Source organism: Eschrichtius robustus, chromosome 1 (assembly GCF_028021215.1).
Source record: "Eschrichtius robustus isolate mEscRob2 chromosome 1, mEscRob2.pri, whole genome shotgun sequence".
Classification (NCBI taxonomy): domain Eukaryota; kingdom Metazoa; phylum Chordata; class Mammalia; order Artiodactyla; family Eschrichtiidae; genus Eschrichtius; species Eschrichtius robustus.
Window position 1 is genome coordinate 47,738,515 of NC_090824.1, and position 20,488 is coordinate 47,759,002.

General features: G+C 38.8%; 1 protein-coding gene across 4 annotated transcripts in view; it reads left to right on the forward strand.

The window, feature by feature from the left end:
- The first annotated feature begins 2,000 nt into the window (after positions 1-2,000).
- ERO1A (endoplasmic reticulum oxidoreductase 1 alpha) overlaps positions 2,001-20,488 on the forward strand; it is a 44,112-nt gene continuing 25,624 nt past the window's right edge. For 2 of the 4 annotated variants that reach the window (XM_068545412.1, XM_068545413.1), the window contains exons 1-4: positions 2,001-2,558; positions 11,079-11,198; positions 12,011-12,094; positions 13,692-13,730. In XM_068545412.1, coding sequence (XP_068401513.1) covers positions 2,445-2,558; positions 11,079-11,198; positions 12,011-12,094; positions 13,692-13,730 — 357 coding nt within the window. In that variant the 5' untranslated portion in view covers positions 2,001-2,444. The remainder of the gene's footprint in view (positions 2,559-11,078; positions 11,199-12,010; positions 12,095-13,691; positions 13,731-20,488) is intronic. The other 2 variants (XM_068545414.1, XM_068545415.1) reach the window with 1 other exon arrangement.

Here is a 20,488-nt window from a genome sequence, read left to right on the forward strand (position 1 = left end):
AATTAAAAAAATCAAACTCATAGAAACAGAGAGTAGATAAATGGTTGCCAGGGGCAAGGGGGTTGGGAAAGCAGGGAGAGGTTGGTAAAAGGGTACAGACTTTCAGCTATAAGATGAATAAGTTCTGAGACTCTAGTGTGTAACATGGTGACCATAGTTGATAACACTGTATTGTATCATTGATATTTTCGGAGAGAGTTGAACTTAAATGTTCTCACCAAGGGAGGGGAAAAGGGTAAATATGTAAGATGATAGATGGGTTAACTTGATGGGGAGAATCCTTTCACAATGTATATGTATGTCAAATCAGTTAGATATACACTTTAAATATCTGACAATTTTATTTGTCAGTTATACTTCAATAAGGCTGGGGAAAAAAAGACAATAAATTTTAAAAAAATTGTCTTACATGTTGATTGTTTCTGATTTTAAGTTTGCTAGAAATTTGTTCTGGGCAAGAATTTGAATCTTATAGACTAGAGCCTTCATCCTGGGAATACTGATGTTTTTAAATTCTCCCAAATTACGGGCTATTGCATCAGAGTGAAATCCAGAGCTGATGATGTTCAGATTGCTTCTTTCTGCAATTTTAGGCTTTATTCATTTAGTTTCCCCCTTTTCATACTGTGTCTCTCATTTTTGATAGCTTAATCTTCAGATATCAATACTGTGGCCATATGGAATATATTCATTCATTTTACAAACGTGTGCAAAGATTTCTGGGAGTCACAGGCATGTTTGAGACATAATTCCTGCTTAAGAAGTTAAAAGAGATTACAATTCAGTGGTAGAAACATAAAGTAGAACTGTCATAAAAGATTACATACTAAATTCCATGGGGTGTCCATCCACATGCAGGGACTGGGTTTTATACGTCTTTATATCTCTAATGTCAAGCTCAATCTGGCAGAGTGTAAGTTCCACCCAGTGGAACTGGGTGAAGAGGAAACCAGGAAGACTCATGATGAGGGATTGAGTGAGCTGGGTCTGGCCCTAGAAGGATAAGTAGAATCCATACACAGTATAGTGAAAAAGTAATTTTCGGGGTAAAGCGAGAGATTGTATTAATATGCATACATTGCATTTTGTAGATATTAAGATCAGAGCTTCCCCGGCCCACCAGGATGTCAGATGATTGGTGACTTTTTAATTACATGTCAATTCACTTGGCAGTGATGTACAGAGCATAGGGTTTGAGTCTCGCCCCTACCATACCAAGTGATTTTAAATAGCGTATATAAATTCTATGCCTATTCTTCTCAGCTAGAAAATAGGAGTATAATATCTATTTGAGGCCTACCATATCCTAGAGTTACGTCAATAAGTGATGGCTTTTTAAGAAAAAACAAAAGCAGAAACAAACAGGAAGAGATTTACCAAAAGAATAAATAGAAATATTTTAACTTTTAATGTAATGTGTAAGATGTTGGAATGTTTTCCAGTTTCACCTTGAAAATTTATCCTTAAAAAAAAAAAAAAAGAAGCTGATGGACCAGTCCCACAGCTGGGATCAGAGGACCTGGCTCTCTCACTGCCCAGCTCCCATTCCTAGCTCACATCGCCTCACCTCTCTGGGCCTGTTTCCTCCTATAAAATAAACAGTAATCTCCCCCTCTGTCCACACAGTAGCCACTGGCCACCTTTGACTATGAAATGTGGCTAGTTCATAAAAAATACACATCAGATTTCAAAGCTAAAAATAAAAAATGTAAAATATTTTATGAATCATCTACTATTGAGTATATTTTGAAATATTTTGCACATAATGGTTTCAATAAAATCTACTATTAAAATTAACTTCACCTGTTTCTTTTTGCTCTTTTGATGTGACTACTAGAAAATCTAGATTAGATATGCAGCCCTGGTCTAGATGATCACGAATATCCTTTTCAGCCTTAGGACTCAGCCAGGGCCACTGTGGACACGTAATTCACAGTTTTGATTTCCTCACACTGAGATACGGAAGGATTGGCTGGGAGTGAGCAGGCTGGGGCGGGGTTCTGCCGGAAGACACAGACCCCTCCAGCTTTCGCTCCGGCTCGGCTCTCGGAGCGGGAAGGACCCCGACTCCCACGCGGGGCTGGGGGCAGACAGCCCGCTCCAGTCTCCGGGCCCCGGGCGTTAAAGGGGCCGGAGCCGGGGGCGGGCGCGGCGCGCCGGGAGGGGCCGAGCCGGGAAGCGATTTGGTGCGTCAGCCTCACGCGTGGGGAAGGAAGCGGGCCTCAGACCCCGGCCTGCCAGCGCGGGGTCCCCGGCACGTCCGCAGGCTGCACCGGGAGGTGGCGGCTTCTGAGAGGCGGGAGAGCCGAGGGCGGGCCTGGGAGGCGGCCGGGAGGTGGGGCGCGGCCGGGGGCAGGCCCGCGCGGGCTTTATCTGCGGACTCACGGCCTGCTCCCGATCGCTGGGGATTCCGAGGCGCGGCGCGACGAGCGGCCGGAGCGGCTATGGACCACCGCTGGGGCTTCCTGATCGGCTTCCTGGGCGCCGTGGGGCTGCTGGGCTCGGGCCACAGCGGGCAGCAGCCCCCGGAGACGGCGGCACAGAGGTGCTTCTGCCAGGTGAGGGGTGTGCGTGGCGGCGCTGCGGGTCCCGGGACCCCTGCCTCCGCCGTGCGCTCTGTCCCGTACGCCCGGGCAGGTGGGGCGCTGGGGGTGCGTCTCTGCATCTCCACCCTTCCGGAAGGAGCCCGCTGTGCTTCTGCTCCCTGGCAGGGGCTGAATCCTCTGCAGCTCGCCTGGGTTGGTGTGGACCGGTCCCCCCCCACCCCCCAAACAGCCTGAACCGACGTCGGCTCGCCCTCCCGCGCTTCCTATCAGGCGTGGGACGAGAGGTGTGGGTGCACCGCTGTTTCTACCTAGTTGGTTTGTGCATTTTTTTTGGTCTTTCCTGCCCGGGGAAGGTGCGCGCGGGTGCGCACACACACACACACACACACACACACACACACACAGTATTTTTATTTTCGCAGAACCTGGGTCTTCCTAACTTCTAATTTGACTTGGAACAGTGTGGACTGTGCCTGTGCTGGATGTCTTCTCCAGCCTTTCTGGCCAGGACAGGCTTTTGCAGGGGGGCTGCCCTCAGATCTCCCTGTCAGGCAGGAGAATGGCTTCGTGTGGCTTTTCTGTGTCTAAGCCTAACTGCCTGGTGTCTTGGGGCCCGCGGTTGCCCTGTGACTACTCGCCCTATGTGTCCTTTGTTTTTCTTGAATGTAGTGAGACTCTTTTACCGTGACATCCATATTGCTGGTCTGAATTGGGAGAACGGTCCTCAGTGCACAAGTTTAATTACAAGCTTATTATGGTTATTTCCTTCTGTTAGTAAGAGATGTGGGTTCCTTGAGAAAAAAATTCAAAGAAGGTTACAGGTTTTTGGTGCCCACAATATCTGATATTTTAATATCATTATTCTTAAAGTCACCTTTTGGTTGGCTTCTGTTGATAAAAATTACATTTATACAAAATTGAGATATGGGTATCCAAATTGTTCCTTTTAAGTGGATGTTACTATTAACTTATCAGAAATAACATTTTATGTGTGTAGGGGGGGTAATACTATTTCACAGAGGAAAGAAGAATTTAAATATTATGAGAAGAGGTGTCATCTCTTTCACTGCTTTAAATTCTTGGATTTTATTTTTTGCTGAGTGATTTGGAAGTTGGGGTGAGTGATAGCTGGGAAGGTGTAAGAGAAGTTGAAAGAAAATTGCTGCTTTATAACTAAGAGATTGAAAAGCTCCTTTACCTTCAGTGATTACAAACAGTACACAATCAAGTACTTAAAAGGAAAAAGGGCAATTTTTCTTCTGCTTACAAATACAACATATCACAAAGTTTAAACATTTAAAAATAAGTAAATTAGAAATAAGTGGACTTAAAAATAAGGTATTCAGTGCAGAAAGATGTCCATTGTAACATTTTCAACTACATTCTAGAGATTTGGATAATGGAATAAAAGTACATGTTGAACTTTTAAACGTTCACTCCCCTCCCCCATAACCATTTTAGAGATCTGATTAAAATTGGGGAGCTTTTAGTTTTTTATATTCATTTACTTTTTCTTCTGATTAGTGTTAGGCTTTTTTTACTCTTTCACAATATTTTCAAGATTAAAATACACAAAAATCTGTTAGACCTCTTTCTTTTCCTTTTAGGACAAGAGTGACTGTTTTTCTTTCCAGAGCCAAATTAAAAAGTAATAAAATGAGTAAAATACAAATTTAAGGGACATTTAAAACGGGTTAGTTAAATAAACTTAAAAAGAGAGACCATCAATTCCAATTCAATAAATGAAAGTATACCTTAGTTCTATTATGTTCAGTAATGGAAGGGATGGGGGAAAGGGGAGGAGAGGAGGAAGGGGACTATGACGAATAGACATGAAGAGAAAAATGGAGACAAACATCGGCATGCACACCAAAACAGAGGGAGAGACAGATAAAAGAAAAAAATGGAGACAGAAAAGATAAGGGGAGGAACAAATTATTCATTCAAAAAGCATTTATAAACACTATGTACATTGATCTGAGAGTTTGGAATACAGAAATAACTATGGCATGATCCCTGCCCTGAAGAGCTTACAGTTCAGCAAATCATGTTCTTTGGGGCTTGGGAAGAGGTATTTTAGGTATTTAAAAAAAATTTTTAAAGTTAGTAAATATTGCTAGAAACTAAATTTAAAACTAAATTTTCACCTGAGATTTGGAAATACAAGTTCAAATCTTGTCTGGTTCTATTTGCAGTTTCCAACTGGCCACAAAGTCCTGTTGACTCTTTTTTTTGTTTATAGTCATATCCCTTTCTTCCTTCCTGTTGCCTGTGCCTTTTACCACTTCTGCCTTGAGTTACCACACCATCACCCCTCACCACACTGTTGCATGGGTGCCTGGCTTGTTTGTAGGAGTTCTGATTTGAGCCAGAGCAGCATGTAGTTAGTTATTCGACCTTAGAAAGTCACTGAAGTAAAATGTACAAAGCTCTATAAATAATCAGACTAAATTCAATAAGCATTTATTGAGGCCTACTATGAACAAGTTTTGAGAGATAAAAAAATAAATTAAAAAATTAGTTTAGTCCCAATTCTTGACACTCCAGAGTACGGAGACTGGTAAATAATTGGTGCTCAGCAAGTGTTAGGAAAATTATAATACAAGATGTGAACACTACAGGAGCTGAAGTATATTCTTAATTAAAGATGGGTTGACAGCTTCCAATGAATATTTAAACTTAGTCAGTTACTGCAGCCGTCCCCAACCTTTTTGGACCCAGGGACTGGTTTCGTGGAAGACAGTTTTTCCACGGACCGGGGAGGGGTGTGGGGGTGGGAGGATGGCTCAGGCGGTGATGCAGAGCGATGGGGGGCAGCAGATGAAGCTTCGCTGGCTGACCCTCCTCTCACCTCCTGCTGTGCGGCCCGGTTCCTAACAGGCCACGGACCGGTAGAGGTCCTCGGCCCTGGGGTTGGGGACCCCTGAGTTATTGCATATGTCTGTTATTGACATCACATCCTATTTAAACCATTTTCACTGTATGTTGTAAGTTCTTTTGAGAACAGTGCTTCAACTTAGTTGCTCAAAATAAGTGATCAATTGTCTGGAACTTATAAATCTTCCTTATATACATTCCCTCCCCCCAATCCCTGTATCATTTCTGTTAAAAAATGTTAAAAAAAATTTTTTTACACAGAAAATTGGCTTTTTTCCCCCTGTTGGTATACAAGTTTATGAAGTCTAACACATGTACAGTTTTGTGTAAAAACCCCATAAATCAGGACTCACCCTTTCTTTAAATCAAAATAGTATTGTAGTAGGTATGGGTTTGAAGTAAATGAAGATTTTTCAGAGTTTATTCCTTTGTGACAATTATTTCCTCGTTATGCACCATTAGATAGAACGAATGTAACAGAACTTTAGTCCCAATTCATGGAATCCCAGGATGCATTTTAAATAAATCACCTCAGAAGAGATATTGAAGCCCAGATATGGAGGCAGTATGGACATCTTTTTAAAATTAATTAGAAATGAGTTTGTAAACTTCTATACTCAGAATGTTTTATCTCTCTTAATATAGCTAATGCTGGTAACCCTCAGATCCACTTGCTTGAATGCAGTAAATCTCCCTCAGGTTAATGAAAGGGGAGTAGTTCAGGTAATCCATAATAGCTACTTCAAAGGTGTATTATTTTTCCTTTGGAGTGCGTTGTAGATACACTCTGCATTCATGTATTTTAGCAGACTTACTTGTCTGGGTGTCTTGTTTAGGTCATTTTAAAAAAAAGAGATTTTGTTAGTCAGAGTGACTGGGCCATGGAAGAGACACTTGATAATATGCTAAGTGGTGAGTGGAAATAAGTCCAGGATTAATACTTAGTCAGAGGGATCTTTGAAACAGGTTATACTGGAGAGGTGTCCATTGACTGTGAATGCTTACAGCATTCCAGGCTTTTCTGAACAAAGCACGTGGACCAAAGTGTATTTAACGTTGGTTGCCATACTTTGGGTCATTTAGCAACAATTTAAAGTTCTAGCAAGACCAAGACTTTAAAGAAGAAATAGCTCATAGCATTCCATGTTCTTAGAATGGTGCCTGCTAGCCAGGATAGAATCTTTTGGTGTTTCTATTCTTTCTTTAACAGGTGTCCCAGTCTGCTCTGTCAGTGAATGAATGTTTTTCATGTTCTTTTTTTTTTTTTAATGGTCATAAAACTCAATAAAATTTAGCACAACTGCAGTTCTTTGCCAAATAAAGCGCATTTTGAGCACTTTTGAAAGGTATTTCATACAAGTATGAGGAATATATTCTTACCGTGCTTTGGAAAAAAAAAAAATCTATGGTAGGACTGGAAGTTGTTGGGACACAGGAAGACTATTTAGAAAGTGTTTTTTGTTTTGTCTTTCATTGCAAAGTAAAGGATACCTCTATCCAAAAACTAGAGAACAAGCAGGCCAGTGTATTTTCTTTTCCCTTGCCTTTTGTATTTTGGTATTTGGTCAAAACCAGTCAGAGTCAATGGAGAAATAATGGAGCTAACATTTGGTTATCTAGTTGTGTGTTGCACTGGCGCTTCAGATGTAAAGTTTTTGGAGAATTTTAACTGCAAACCTGGCCTTTTGCTTTGGGGAATAGCAAGATCCCTGTCACTGGAAGCATTTAAGCAGTGGTAGGGTAATAGTAATGATCAACATTTACTGGGCATTTACTCTGGGTCGTTTTATCTTGATATCAACTCTTTGAGATGGTAACTACTGTTACTTCTATTTTTGTACTCAGATAGGAAATTGAGGCCTAGAGAAGTTAAAAAGCAGGGGCAATGTCAACAACTAATAAGTAGCAGAGATGGGATTCAACCCTAGAAGGCCTGACTCCAGAGCCTGCCTGCTATCCATCGTTAATACACTACCTCCCCTTGAGGGTGTGTGAGGGAGGGGATTGCTGGGTTGCTTGGAAGATAGCAAAAGAAGGCCTTCAAAGGCTTTCCAACTCTTAAGAGACCAGGACTTTAAACTGGGTGATATTGTGTGTCAGGCCTACTTTGGTCCTTATATCTACCACCCTCAACAAGGGCCTTTCCGTTGTTTCCTATTAGTTTGGCCCTCCACAAAACCAAAGCTGATTATCACCTGAAGCCTAGAGCAGCGAGCTTCAAATTTCAGCATTCATCAAGCACTTTGTGTGTATGTTGCAGGGGCGGGGAAGCGGGTGCATTTTTAAAAGATTTGGATTCCTATGGTAGGGCCAGAGTTCTTATTTATTTATTTATCTATTTATTTATTTATCTATTTATGCATGCATGCGTGCATGCCGCGTTGGGTCTTCGTTGCTGCACGCGGGCCTTCTCTAGCTGCGGCGAGCGGGGACCACTCCCCGTTCCGGTGCGTGGGCTTCTCATCGCGGTGGCCTCTCCCGTTGTGGAGCGTGGGCTCTAAGCGCACGGGCTTCAGCAGTTGTGGCACGCGGGCTTCAGTAGTTGTCGCGCACGGGCCTAGCTGCTCCGTGGCACGTGGGATCCTCCCTGACCAGGGCTCGAACCCATGTCCCCGGCACTGGCAGGCGGATTCCCAACCACTGCGCCACCAGGGAAGCCCCAGGGCCAGAGTTCTATTTCACTTTGGGAGATAGCATAGTGGTTACTTATGCAGCCATAGCACATTTTGAAGTACAACATCAAGCCATTCTCCTTATAGATCAGCACCTGTCTTTTGGTCTTAGTTTAGGTAATAGGACTTTGCTTTGTTTCCAAGGTTCTGCCCTGGGTCCATTAACTGGAGTTCTGCCTTACACTTTTCCTGAGACTCTATTCTGGTAACATGCCTGGTTCTCTAATTTCTATAACTGGGCCTGGTATCATACCTGCCGGACTTCCTTCCAGGGATCAGGTTCTGCTGCCTGTTGGCAAGCTTATCTGAACAGTCAGATGGCTTGGATTTCCAGGTATCTTCCTGCCTCTTCTTTGCTGGACTCTTTCCATCCAGTGAAACTCCTTTCACCCCTCCGCTGTACCTCCTTAGCTGCCCTGCGGCCTGTCATTGTAGCTGGTAATACCTCCTACTCAATTTCTAAGGTAAGGGGCAGAAGATTTTTAAATCTACCATTGTCCTGCCTTCTCTTCCTCTGTGGCCTCTAGGTTATAAGCCACCTGTGCTCTGGAGGCATCTTGCATTTCTTTCTGATTTGGGGCTTCTTATCATTCCCTTTGTAATTAGGATATAGATCAGTAGAATGTTGGACACAAAAGGTTGTTTGCCTTTGCTGCTTGCTTTCCTTGCTCTGTGAGTGCGTTCCTGCCCCTTGAGTTGGCATGGTCTGGCACTGAGCACCACCATAGGTGACATGGAAGTACATAGTTATAATTAGGCAGTGCGGTGCTGGGCTCCAGTGAATGAGAGTGACAATGGACAGCATTCATTAATTCATTCACCAACCCATTCCACAAATAATTATTGAGCATCTACTGTGTGTTTTCTAGAAGTACAGTGCTCAGTACCGGGAATACAAAAATGAACAAACATGAGTTTGCTCTCAAGGGTCTTAACTCTAGTGGGTGGGAGTGAAATAGATACATTCAATACAGTGAGGTAATTCTTGTGTAGGAGTATGTGGAGTGTCATGGGAACACATAGGAGAGACAGTTAACTGAGCAGGGGGTGAGTGGTACCTGAGGGGCAGCTTTCCAAAAGAGGGGAGGATAGATTTTTACCTTAAAAATGAATTCCTCGGGGGGGAGAAATGGATTGCCTCAAACCCTTCCTCTTAAGATTTTTGTGTTTTTTTCTTTTGTGATTTAATATCTCTATCTGGCATGTGTCTCTTTGGCCTTTGCAGCCTTTGTGCCTGTTGTTCTTTGTATAATAATTTGTATCCAAGGGGAGAAACAGTAGCTTATTTTATGTTCTTAGATGTTTTGCTTTGAAGGCTCAAAAGAAAGAGGTGTGAAAAATCAAATCATCTGGGTTAGAAGCACTTTTGTTTTGTTGGTACCCAAAATTAGGACTCTAAGATTCTTGTGTACTCAGATCATTTTTACAGGAAACAAGGGCACATTTGCACATGAAATAAAAATAGTTATTACAGTGACAAAATATGTAGATCAGATTTCTAGAAACTGAATTCTTTAGTCCAAAACAAATAAGACTAGGCAAACTGGCTAAACAAACAAACAAACAAACAAAAATCTTAGCTCTTGAATATTGCTGTCATCATCCTAAGTATTCTTATCTCTTAGGTGAAAAATTTCCATTACTGTTTTGTGATGTTCTAAAATTAAAAGATAGTGTAGGATTTTACATATTCCAAAAGGAAAACACCTAAATTCAGTATTTCAATGAAGTATTCTTAATTTGCTTCCTTACCAACAGATTTTTAAATTATTTTTTTATTGTCAATAACTCTCCCTAAAATATAATCCAAAGTGGTTTATAATGTAAATATTCAGACCAAAGTATAAGGATCTCTTTTCTGCAGCATGCTGTATATTAAAAAAATAAAAATTTTAGTTTAAAAAAATCATAATATATTTTATACTTACTTAAAGCACTGCTTAATTAATTCTGTTAGGTGTTTGCTTAGTCCCAAATAAACATCTCAGAATTTTAGCTTCACAACTGTTAACAATGTCTGATTATAATATGATTTCCCATTGCTTCTAATTATAACATGATTTAATAGTTTGATTTAGTAAATACAGTTAAGACATTGGTTTTAAGCATTTGAAGATCAGGATTGGCTTTGTGGTTAATTTGCTATCTCAGTGTTGCTAAGGATAAGTAATTTCTAAGTACCATTTCAAATCTATAAAAATTGTCATGGCCAATATTTGAGGGTTGTTAGATCCTTATAATGAATTATTGTTTCTCTTATAAATTCAATATCACTTCTTCTTATACATTCACCAAGCTTGTCTGTGACCTACACACCCTGTGGGAAACTAAAATAAAGGAAAGACAGAGACAACTGAATTATAAGAATATAGAGTCTCAGAAAAACCAAGGATGGGAATGCCACTGGGCTTCAGGAAAGATGGTGGAAGTGGGAGCAGGCAAACCCTAGGGAATCCAGCTAGCATATGTTCTCCATCTCCTATCTCTGCTTCTCTGTGTCTTTAAAAATCTTTCCTCTCTCTGCCAACTGGCTCACGTGCTCCTCAGTTCATGTGATGGAATATGGTCTGAGTTTACTTGTTCACTGGTTTAGTGACAGAGGGAGACATTGCTCCTTCTTAGCCTCAATTCCTGATTCCTGGAGAGGGGACCATGACTTGTTTTGGCTTAGATGCCCACCCCCGGTCAGTCTTGGGGAGCAGGGTTATAGAGTGGCTGCAGGGGACCAACTCTTTGGGGGTATGTGTGTCATTATGAGCTCAGTACACCCACCCTACAAAAGGTATCCACTGTGTTCCTATAGGTATATGGTTAAGAACCATAGCATCACTAGATTATGGTCATGTCCCATCTCAGAAAATTATGGGGAGGAGGGAAGCTAGGGGTTGGTTGAGTAAAGGGCTCTTTTATCATAACCGTGTGAGGAAAAAACCCTGTTGTGTCTATGACATTTTGATATAATATTCCATTTTCTTTGTAACAGGTTAGTGGTTACTTGGATGATTGTACCTGTGATGTTGAAACCATTGATAAATTTAATAACTACAGGCTTTTCCCAAGGCTTCAAAAACTCCTGGAAAGCGACTACTTTAGATATTACAAGGTATTTAAAACAATTTTTTTTTGGTATAGGAACACTTAACATTTAAATGGGTAATTACATTTTCTTAGGAATCACTAAGCTTCAAAATTGTGCTTATTATTTAAAATTGAGCAAGGCTATATTAGGAAAATGCAGTTCACAAGAATGAACCATATGGTTCTAAAACGACCCATTGGATACTTTTAATTTCAGTAACTGAGTTTTGAACACTAGAGTTAGAACCTAGTTGGTTAAATTGAAGTCAGAACAGAAACTATTATATCGTTATCAAAGTCATGAGTTGTTCATAACATTCTAAAACATCAGATTTACTCCAATTAATTTAAAAAGAGAAATATTTTTGAGAAGAAGCATGACTTTGTTCTGACTTGTATTGTTTTAACAAGTCACTTGTGACATTTTGTCTTGAGATATCTATTGAAAGTGTTTAGAAAACCTCATCATTGGAGTATGTAGTTACAATCTGAGTTCACAATTGTCTGTTAGCTGTTACTTTCATTAAAAGACTGTGAGTTGGAAAAAAAAAAGAAGACTGTGAGTTGAGCAGTGATGACATGAGCTACTTTGGCTCCCGGTTGCCATCTGTTCAGAGTCTGTTTAGTAGCAGAGTTTGTCTTTTTAACCAAGTCTACCAATTTATTTATACCAGCTACACACTTATACCACCACTGAAACTTGACAGCTGGTTAGTGGAAGAAATAGAATGATTGTAGCCGATAACATGACCAGGTTATAGTATCATAATTCCACATCTGTCCGTTATAATCTCAAAATTCTTACTTTTATAACTTTTTTCTAATATTATTTTACAGGTAAACCTGAAAAGGCCATGTCCTTTCTGGAATGAGATCAGCCAGTGTGGAAGAAGGGATTGTGCTGTCAAGCTTTGTCAATCGGTAAGAACAGTGTATACATTTAAGAACTGTCACACGTTTTTTTGAATAATTGTGACTTTTGAAAGGGGCCAATATAACTGAAATAATATTTCAATCCTTAGGTTAAATATAATGTTGTTTAAAATTAACATATTAAAAACCTAAACTTACAAATATAAAACCTATTTTGAATTATTCTGTCTTCATAATAATAGAATTTAAATTTTGTGGTTAATATAATCCTTTGATTTATTACTGAGATTAATAGTTCTTTTGGCTTGATATTTGTTTTTCTTCTTATGTCTTACCCAAAGTTATGTTTGTAGTATTAAAAAAAAATGAAATTAATTGAGGTACAAATACAATCCCTCCCTTTTTTTGTGGATGTATTAATTTTCTTCCTTGGGGAGGGTCTGGACAAAACCACTGGCTTTACTTAGGAATTCTCAGATTGTCTGCCCATAGAGTCTGGACTCTCTTGTCACTCAAAAGACCAGTTATTTATTCCCTTTATAATGAATCGAACAATGTTCTTTCACTTCCATTGTTAATTGGCCAATGTGAAAAAGAAAAACAATATCCAGTGTTAGTCTGGGAATAAGAAATGAGCACTCTGGTGGCTAAGTCTCTTTGGAGATCAATTCAGCAAATGTATCCAAACAATAAAAAAGGTACATATCCTTTGACCTAGCAATTCTGCTAAGAATTTCACTTACTAAAATAATTAGATAGATGTCCAAAGATGGCCATAAAGCAATACTGAATATTGTAAAGATGTCAGTTCGGCTGAAATCAGTCTATAAATTTGGCATAGTTTATTATATGAAAAAATTAGAAACCGTCTAAATATCTGGTCATAGGAGAAGACTATACATTGACCTAGTTCAGAGTGTAGAAGAGTACACAATAAAGTGATAGTCTCTGTGTAGGTCCTTCCCTTTGGGCAGGTGTAATCTATTTCAGGAATGTACTGAATATGCTTAGCATTAGAATAGGACCCTGCAATTTACAGAGCTCTCCCACATACATCATTATCTCTACTCACAGCATCACTCTGAGGATAGGCAGATAGGTCCTGTGTTATTAAGTGGCCAACACACAACTAAAAACTAGTACCATTTTCCTCTGAAAGCGGAAAGCGCCTTAAAAAATGGTTGATTCCAAGACTGGAACAAGAAATATATAAGATGAACCTGGAGTACCTTGTCATAACAGAAAACAAAAAGTGCTGTTAAAGATTACTGGGGTAATATAAATAAGACACAGGTGCAGATAAAGACACAGGTCAGATAAAAAAGACACAGGTCAGCCCTTAGTGGGTCTTCTAGTGGCCAAAGGTGGGACAATTTGAGCATTAAAAGGAATAATGGCTAAGTGACTATTTTTACATTTCCGTGCTGTAATATAATATGTGTATAATCCATAGCATAACTTGTTGGATTTTTTGTTTGCTTTTAAGGAATAACATAAAGACTGCCTAACTATTCTCAGTTAAAAAATAACCTGTTAACTTCAGTAATTTGTTCTGTGAATTTTTCTTATAAATCGTAGAGCTTTAAAATATTTTTTCAGAAGATAGAATAAATGTCATCTAAAAGCATTTAAAAATTTTTTTCAGGATGAAGTTCCTGATGGAATTAAATCTGCAAGCTACAAGGTATGTACGTATACTTATTAATGTGTCTAGTATTGAGCAAAAACTAAAAAAATTAACTTCCCCTGCCAGCTACTACCCCACTTCTCTGCTCCCCTTTGCAGTGAAACCCCTTGAAAGTTATTTGTACTCAGTGGCTGTAATTCTTTTGTTTCTTTTCTTTAACTCTTTATTAAAGAAAACTTGAAAGGTAAAAGTAGAGGGGAAAAAACAAAATAAAACATGTGTACCCATCACGCAGCTTTAGCAATTACCAATATGTGGTCAATCTTGTTTCATCTGTACCTCCCATTCCATTCTCCCAGTTATTTCAAAGCCAATCTGAGATAACTCATTTTGTTTACAAATACTTCATATACATCTCTAAGACAAAAAACACTAAAAAAGCCCCACATCGCCAAAGTCAGGGTTCCAGTTTCTCTAGTTGTTTCATATGTGCCTTAATAGTTGATTTGAAACAGGATTCAAACATATTCCACACATTGCACTTAGTTGATGTCTCTATGTCTCTCTCTCTCTCTTTTTAAATAAATTAAAAAATTTATAATAGTTTTAGGTTTACAGAAAAATTGTAGAGATAGTACAGATTTTCCGTATACTCCATACCCAGTTTCCTCTATAATTAACATCTTACATTAGTATGGTACATTTGTTACAATTAATGAACCAATTTTGATATGTTATCACTAACTAAAGTCCATAGTTCATTCAGATTTCCTTAGTTTTCTACCTAATGTCCTTTTCCTGTTCCCGGATCCCATCCTGGAAACCACATTATATTTAGTTGTCATGTCTCCTTAGGCTCCTCTTGGCTGTGACAGTTTCTCAGACTTTCCTTGTTTTCGATAAGGTGTTTCAGAGGAGTACTGGTCAGGTATTTTGTGGAGTGTCCCTCAATTGGGATTTGTCGGATATTTTTCTCATGATTAGACTGGGGTTATGTATTTTTGGAAAGAGGACCAGAGAGGTTAAAAGAAAAAAAGTGCCATTTCATCACATCCTATATCAAGGGTACATACTATCAACATGACTTATCACTGTTAATGTTAACCTTGATCACCTGGCTGAGGTATTTTTTGTCAGGTTTCTCCACTGCAGGTTTATTCTTTTTTTGCCCTTTCCATACTGTATTCTTTGGAAGGAAGTTACTAGGCCCCGCCCACATCTTAGGAGTGCTTCATCTCCTTGAGGATATAAATTGTTTGGAATTCTTCAATGTGAGAGATTTGTTATCTTTTCCCTCCATTTCCTTATTTGTTCGATCATTTCTTTGTCTTGTGGGTATTTATTTTCTATCGTGGATGATAACCTAGTACTCCTTTATTTTGTTGTTCATATCGTTGCAGTTTTCGCAGTTGGGAGCTGTTTCACTTGGCTCCTGTGTCCCTTTGACATACCCCCATCACTGGTTTTTTTCCCTTTTGTTAGCACCTCTTTATTTTCTGGTTCTACTTGAACATTTCCTGCTCTTAGGTCTCTTTTAATCTAGATTCATTCCCCACCCCACCACCCTTTTTTCTTTCTTTGCCACTTATGTGTTGAGGAAAATGAATCAATATCCTATAGAATTTCCCACATTATGTATTTAGTGATTGTATCCCTGTCATGTCATTTAACATATCACTCTCTTCATTTTCCGTAAACTGGTAGTTAAGAATTATAGCTTATCAGAGTCAGATTCCCCTTTAAAATTACTTATTTTCTACTTTATTGAGGTACAGTTGACTAATAAAATTTTAAGATGTTTGTAGTGTACATTGTGATGATTTGATACATGCATACATTTTGAAAGGATTCCTCTCATTTAGTTAATTAACTCATCCGTCATCTCACATATTTATCTTTTTTTTTTTTTTTTTGGTGAGATCATTTAAGTTCTACTCTCAGCAAATATAAATGATACAATACAACAACGATACATCAACTGTGGTCACCATGTTACACATTAGATCCTCAGACCTTATTCATCTTATAGCTGAAAGTCTGTACCCTTTTACCAACCTCTCCCTGCTTTCCCCACCTCCTTGCCCCTGGCAACCACTTTTCTACTCTCTGTTTCTGTGAGTTTGACCTTTTTTTTTGTTTCTACATATAAGTGATACCATGCAGTATTTGTCTTTCTCTGTCTGGCTTATTTCATTTAGCACAGTGCCCTCAAGGCCCATCCATGTTGTAGCAAACGGCAGGATTTCCTTCCTTCTCATGGCCGAATAATATTTCATCATATATATATCTCACATCTTCTTTTTACATTCAACCATTGACAGACAGATTGTTTACGTATCTTGACTATTGTGAATAATGCTGCAATGAACATGGGAGTGCAGATATCTCTTTGATATCCTGTTTTCATTTCCTTGGGATATATACCCAGAAATGGGATTGCTCGGGCATTTGGTAGTTCCATTTTTAATTTTTTGAGAAACCTCTATACTGTTTTTCATAGTGGTTGCACCAATTTACATTCCCTCCAACAGTGCACAATAGTTCCCTTTTCTCTTCATCCCTGCCAGTGCTGGTTATGTCTTGTCTTTTTGGTGATGGCCATTCTAACAGGTGTGAGGTGATGTCTCATGGTTTTGATTTGCATTTCCCTAATGATTAGTGATGCTGAGCACCTTTTCAGGTACCTCATTTGTATGTCTTCTTTGTAAAAATGTCTTTTCAGTTCCTCTGCCCAGTTTTTAATTGAATTGTTTGATTTTTTTGCCATTAAGTTGTGTGAGTTCTTTAATATATTTTGGATATTAACCTCTTACCAGATAACCGATCTGCATATTTTTCTCCCATTCTGTAGGCTGCCCTTTTTGTTATTGGTTTCCTTTCCCGTGCGGAAGGTTTTTAGTTTGATGTAGTCCCAATTTGTTTATTTTTGCTTTTGTTGCCTTTGCTTTTGGTGTCAAATCCAAAATACCTTTGCTAAGTCTGGTACCAAGGAGCTTACCCTCTATGTTTTCTTATGGGTTCAGGTCTTAAGTTTAAGCCTTTAATCCATATTGAGTTGATTTTTGCACATGGGGTAAAAAAGGGGTTAGTTTCATTCTTTTGCATGTGGTGCCCTGTAGTTAGATATTAAGGCTTATCAGATTCAGATTAATTTTTTGATATATATTCATTAGAGTTGCTGTGTACTTACAGTTGCATCACATAATGTCTGGTTTCCTCTTTTTTTTCACGATGTTAAGATTGATCTTTTGGGTCATTATATGTCCATTATAATGTTCCCTACTAGCTTTTTACCTGAAGGTTTTAGCAGCCTTGATGATTATTACCTAATTGCGTTATTTCATTAGGGGTTTGAAAATATTGATATTCTAATTTTATCATTTTTTCTATACTAACTATCCGTTATTATTGTATAAAGACCTTTTCTTGTCAACTCTTTGGATGCCTTGAAATACAGTTTATATAGAACACATAGAATAAATGCTTCATTCTTTTCCTTTGTTTACCAGTTTTCAGAATAATTATGAGTTGATGCCCCAGCACCCTCCAAAGTTGCCCAATAAGGTTTTTATTTTTAAGTATTAATATGAACTTAAGTTTTGACATATTTAATGTATTGGAATCTTCTCTAGTCATTTAGTCATTATTTGTTTCAATGCTTGAGTTCCACCTTTGGCCATGAGAAGCTCCTTCAAGTTAGGAATTGTTGCCTTTTGAGATGATCCTAGTAGTCTTCATAGATTTTTTGCTTTCCATTATGAAAAGATGTCCTAGGCTTAGTTTGTACCTTTCGTGCTTCAGTCTTGAAATTAACCACTTTTCTAAGGAATGCTTAGCTCTTTTAGTGAGAAATGGTGTTTAGTGATCATAACCCGAGCCATTGCGGTGCTAATTCTTACTGGGTTGTCATTGTTTCGAGGCCTTTTTGGTGAACAAATTCAATTTTTGATTACAGGGTTTTAAAATACACCCAGAATCTTACAATCTTTATTGCTACTGCTGTATTTCAAGTCATTATCACTTTTTGTCTGGATTATGGCAGTAGCCTCTTAAATGGTCTGCCTACTTCTAACCATGCTCTCTATATTAGTCTGTTCTAAAGACAGCAGCCAGAGTGATTTTTTTTTTCAATAAATTTATTTATTTATTTATTTTTGGCTGTGTTGGTTCTTCGTTGCCGCCCTTGGGCTTTCTCTAATTGCAGCGAGCGGGGGCTACTCTTCGTTGTGGTGCACGGGCTTCTCATTGCGGCAGCTTCTCTTGTTGAGGAGCACGGGCTCTAGGGTGCGCGGGCTTCAGTAGTTGTGGCTCGTGGGCTCTAGAGCGCAGGCTCAGTAGTTGTGGCACATGGGCTTAGCTGCTCTGCAGCATGTGGGATCTTCCCAGACCAGGGCTCGAACCCTTGTCCCCTGCATTGGCAGGTGGATTCTTAACCACTGTGCCACCAGGGAAGCCCCAGAGTGATTTTTTTTTTAAACAAAGAAATCCGATTGTATCTCTCCTCTGTTTAAAGTGTCCCGTCTCCCTTGCAGTAAAATCCAAAGCCCTTATTTAGTAACAAGAACAAATAAAGTGACCATATGCCAAGGTTTGCCTGGGACAGAACCAGTTTATGCTTGTTGTTCTGGCATCCTGTCTGATTTATTATTTGTCTTGAGTTTTAAATTTTTTAAATAAAATATTAACAGTTGCATTAAAATAAGTTAGGATAGATTTGGTTGACCAAATGCTTTGTATTTCTAGCTTCCTCTGTTGTCTTCTCTCTTATATAATCTTTCAGATGTATGTACACTAAAGACTTCTTACTTCAACACAAAGATGACCAATAATAACGTGTCCTTCTTCTCCTGACCTTTTCTCGATGTAAAGAAACTAAACCTTTCTTTCAAAGACAACATCCTAGGTGACTACTGATAAAATAATTTCAGTCAGTCACAAATGGCTGGGGACAGCTAACTCCTTACAGTCTTTTTTTTTTTTTTTTAACATCTTTATTGGAGTATAATTGCTTTACAATGGTGTGTTTCTGCTGTATAACAAAGTGAGTCAGCTATATGTATACATATACCCCCATGTGCCCTCCCTCTTGCGTCTGCCTCCCACCCTCCCTATCCCACCCCTCTAGGTGGTCACAAAGCACCGAGCTGATCTCCCTGCGCTATGCACCTGCTTCCCACTAGCTATCTATTTTACATTTGGTAGTGTGTATCTGTCCATGCCACTCTCTCACTTCGTCCCAGCTTACCCTTCCCCCTCCCTGTGTCCTTACAGTCTTGGCAAGTGGGGGGAGAAGCATTGGCCACTGCTGTGCTGCTGGTCTTTTGGAGTTAGCAGCCATTTGTACTGTGGTATGTGTCATACCTGTGATATATCTTAAGCTGCCAAGCTGCCATTTGACTGGTCAGTGAAAAACCTGGGAAATTATAGGTTAGGCTTATGAGAAATATGTATGGGAAACAGAGGATGAGCAATCCTGCATACAGAGAGTAGTCCTTTATAGTGGCTTTATCCTTTATTGCATAGTGCAAATCAACCACTTATTACTATTTAGTACTTTTAAAATTTTACAATGAATCCTTTTGCCTGAAATAACTAAAAGAGGAAAAAGGAAGTACATGTTTAATGAAAAATGACGTACTGAATTTCCGTTTCTTAGAACAGTTGATGATGACATATAACTTGCACAAAGGTCATCGTTTACTATCCATAAGGGCCATGGAAGTATCACTGATCATATGAAAATCCAAACACACAGATCTGCTGACACAGCCTTAGCATCTACTTTGTAAGGTAGTGTTTGTTTTAAGAAGATTGTGTTTAAGACAACAATTTGACATGTGTAGCTGGAGACAGTGCATTTACATATCATTCTGGGATATGTGATTTTTCATTTAGACTAAATAACTGTTCTAAATTAAATTTTTCTGATATTTTTTTATGAAAATTTTCATGCATACAGCAAAGTTGAAGGAATTTTCCTGAGAATACTCTTATACTAATTACCTAGATTCTTCCATTAACATTTCATAAACTCACTTTACCACATATCTGTCCATCTGTCAATCCTTCTAGCCATCCATTAAACCATCTTATTTTTTTGATTCATTTCAAATAAATTGTGAGCATCAGTACACATTGCCCTCACTATATGTCATTAACTAGATATATACATAACTGGAAGTATATCATTAAGTAGAGTCCAATATTTGCTTACATGTATGTTTCATAAAATTAATATACAATGAAGTGCACAAGTCTTAAGTGTGTATTTGTTAAATGCATACACCTGTGTAACTTAGGCTTCTGTTTCAATATAGAACGTTACTGTTACCCTAGAAAGTTGCTTCATACTCTGTCCCAGTCAATCCATACTCCTTCCCTAGAGGAAACCACTGTTCTGCACTCTTTCCACCTTAGATCTAAACTAATTTTGCTCATTTTTGATTCTGCATTTTCTTATTCATACACAGAGTGAAGTCATAGCTATTAATGTGTTGGCTCCAGTGCAGAGCTTTGCACATTATTAGATGATGCCATTATCAGCTGTTTCCAATAGAAAATCATTTAATTCCAAAAATTGTTTGATTTTTCCATTCAGTTGATGGACTCAAAGTAAAACTTTTGGAAGTTCATTCTGTTGAAGGAAAACATTTGTCACTGAATGTTAGTATAAATTCATTTAAAGTTCAAAATTGAAGACAAAGGGTTTGTTTTGTGGTGATAATACACATATAGATTTTGGTAAAAACAATGTCCTGGTAAAAACAATGTCCTTACTAAATCAAGAAACCTGTGGAGCAGAAATGAATTTGTAA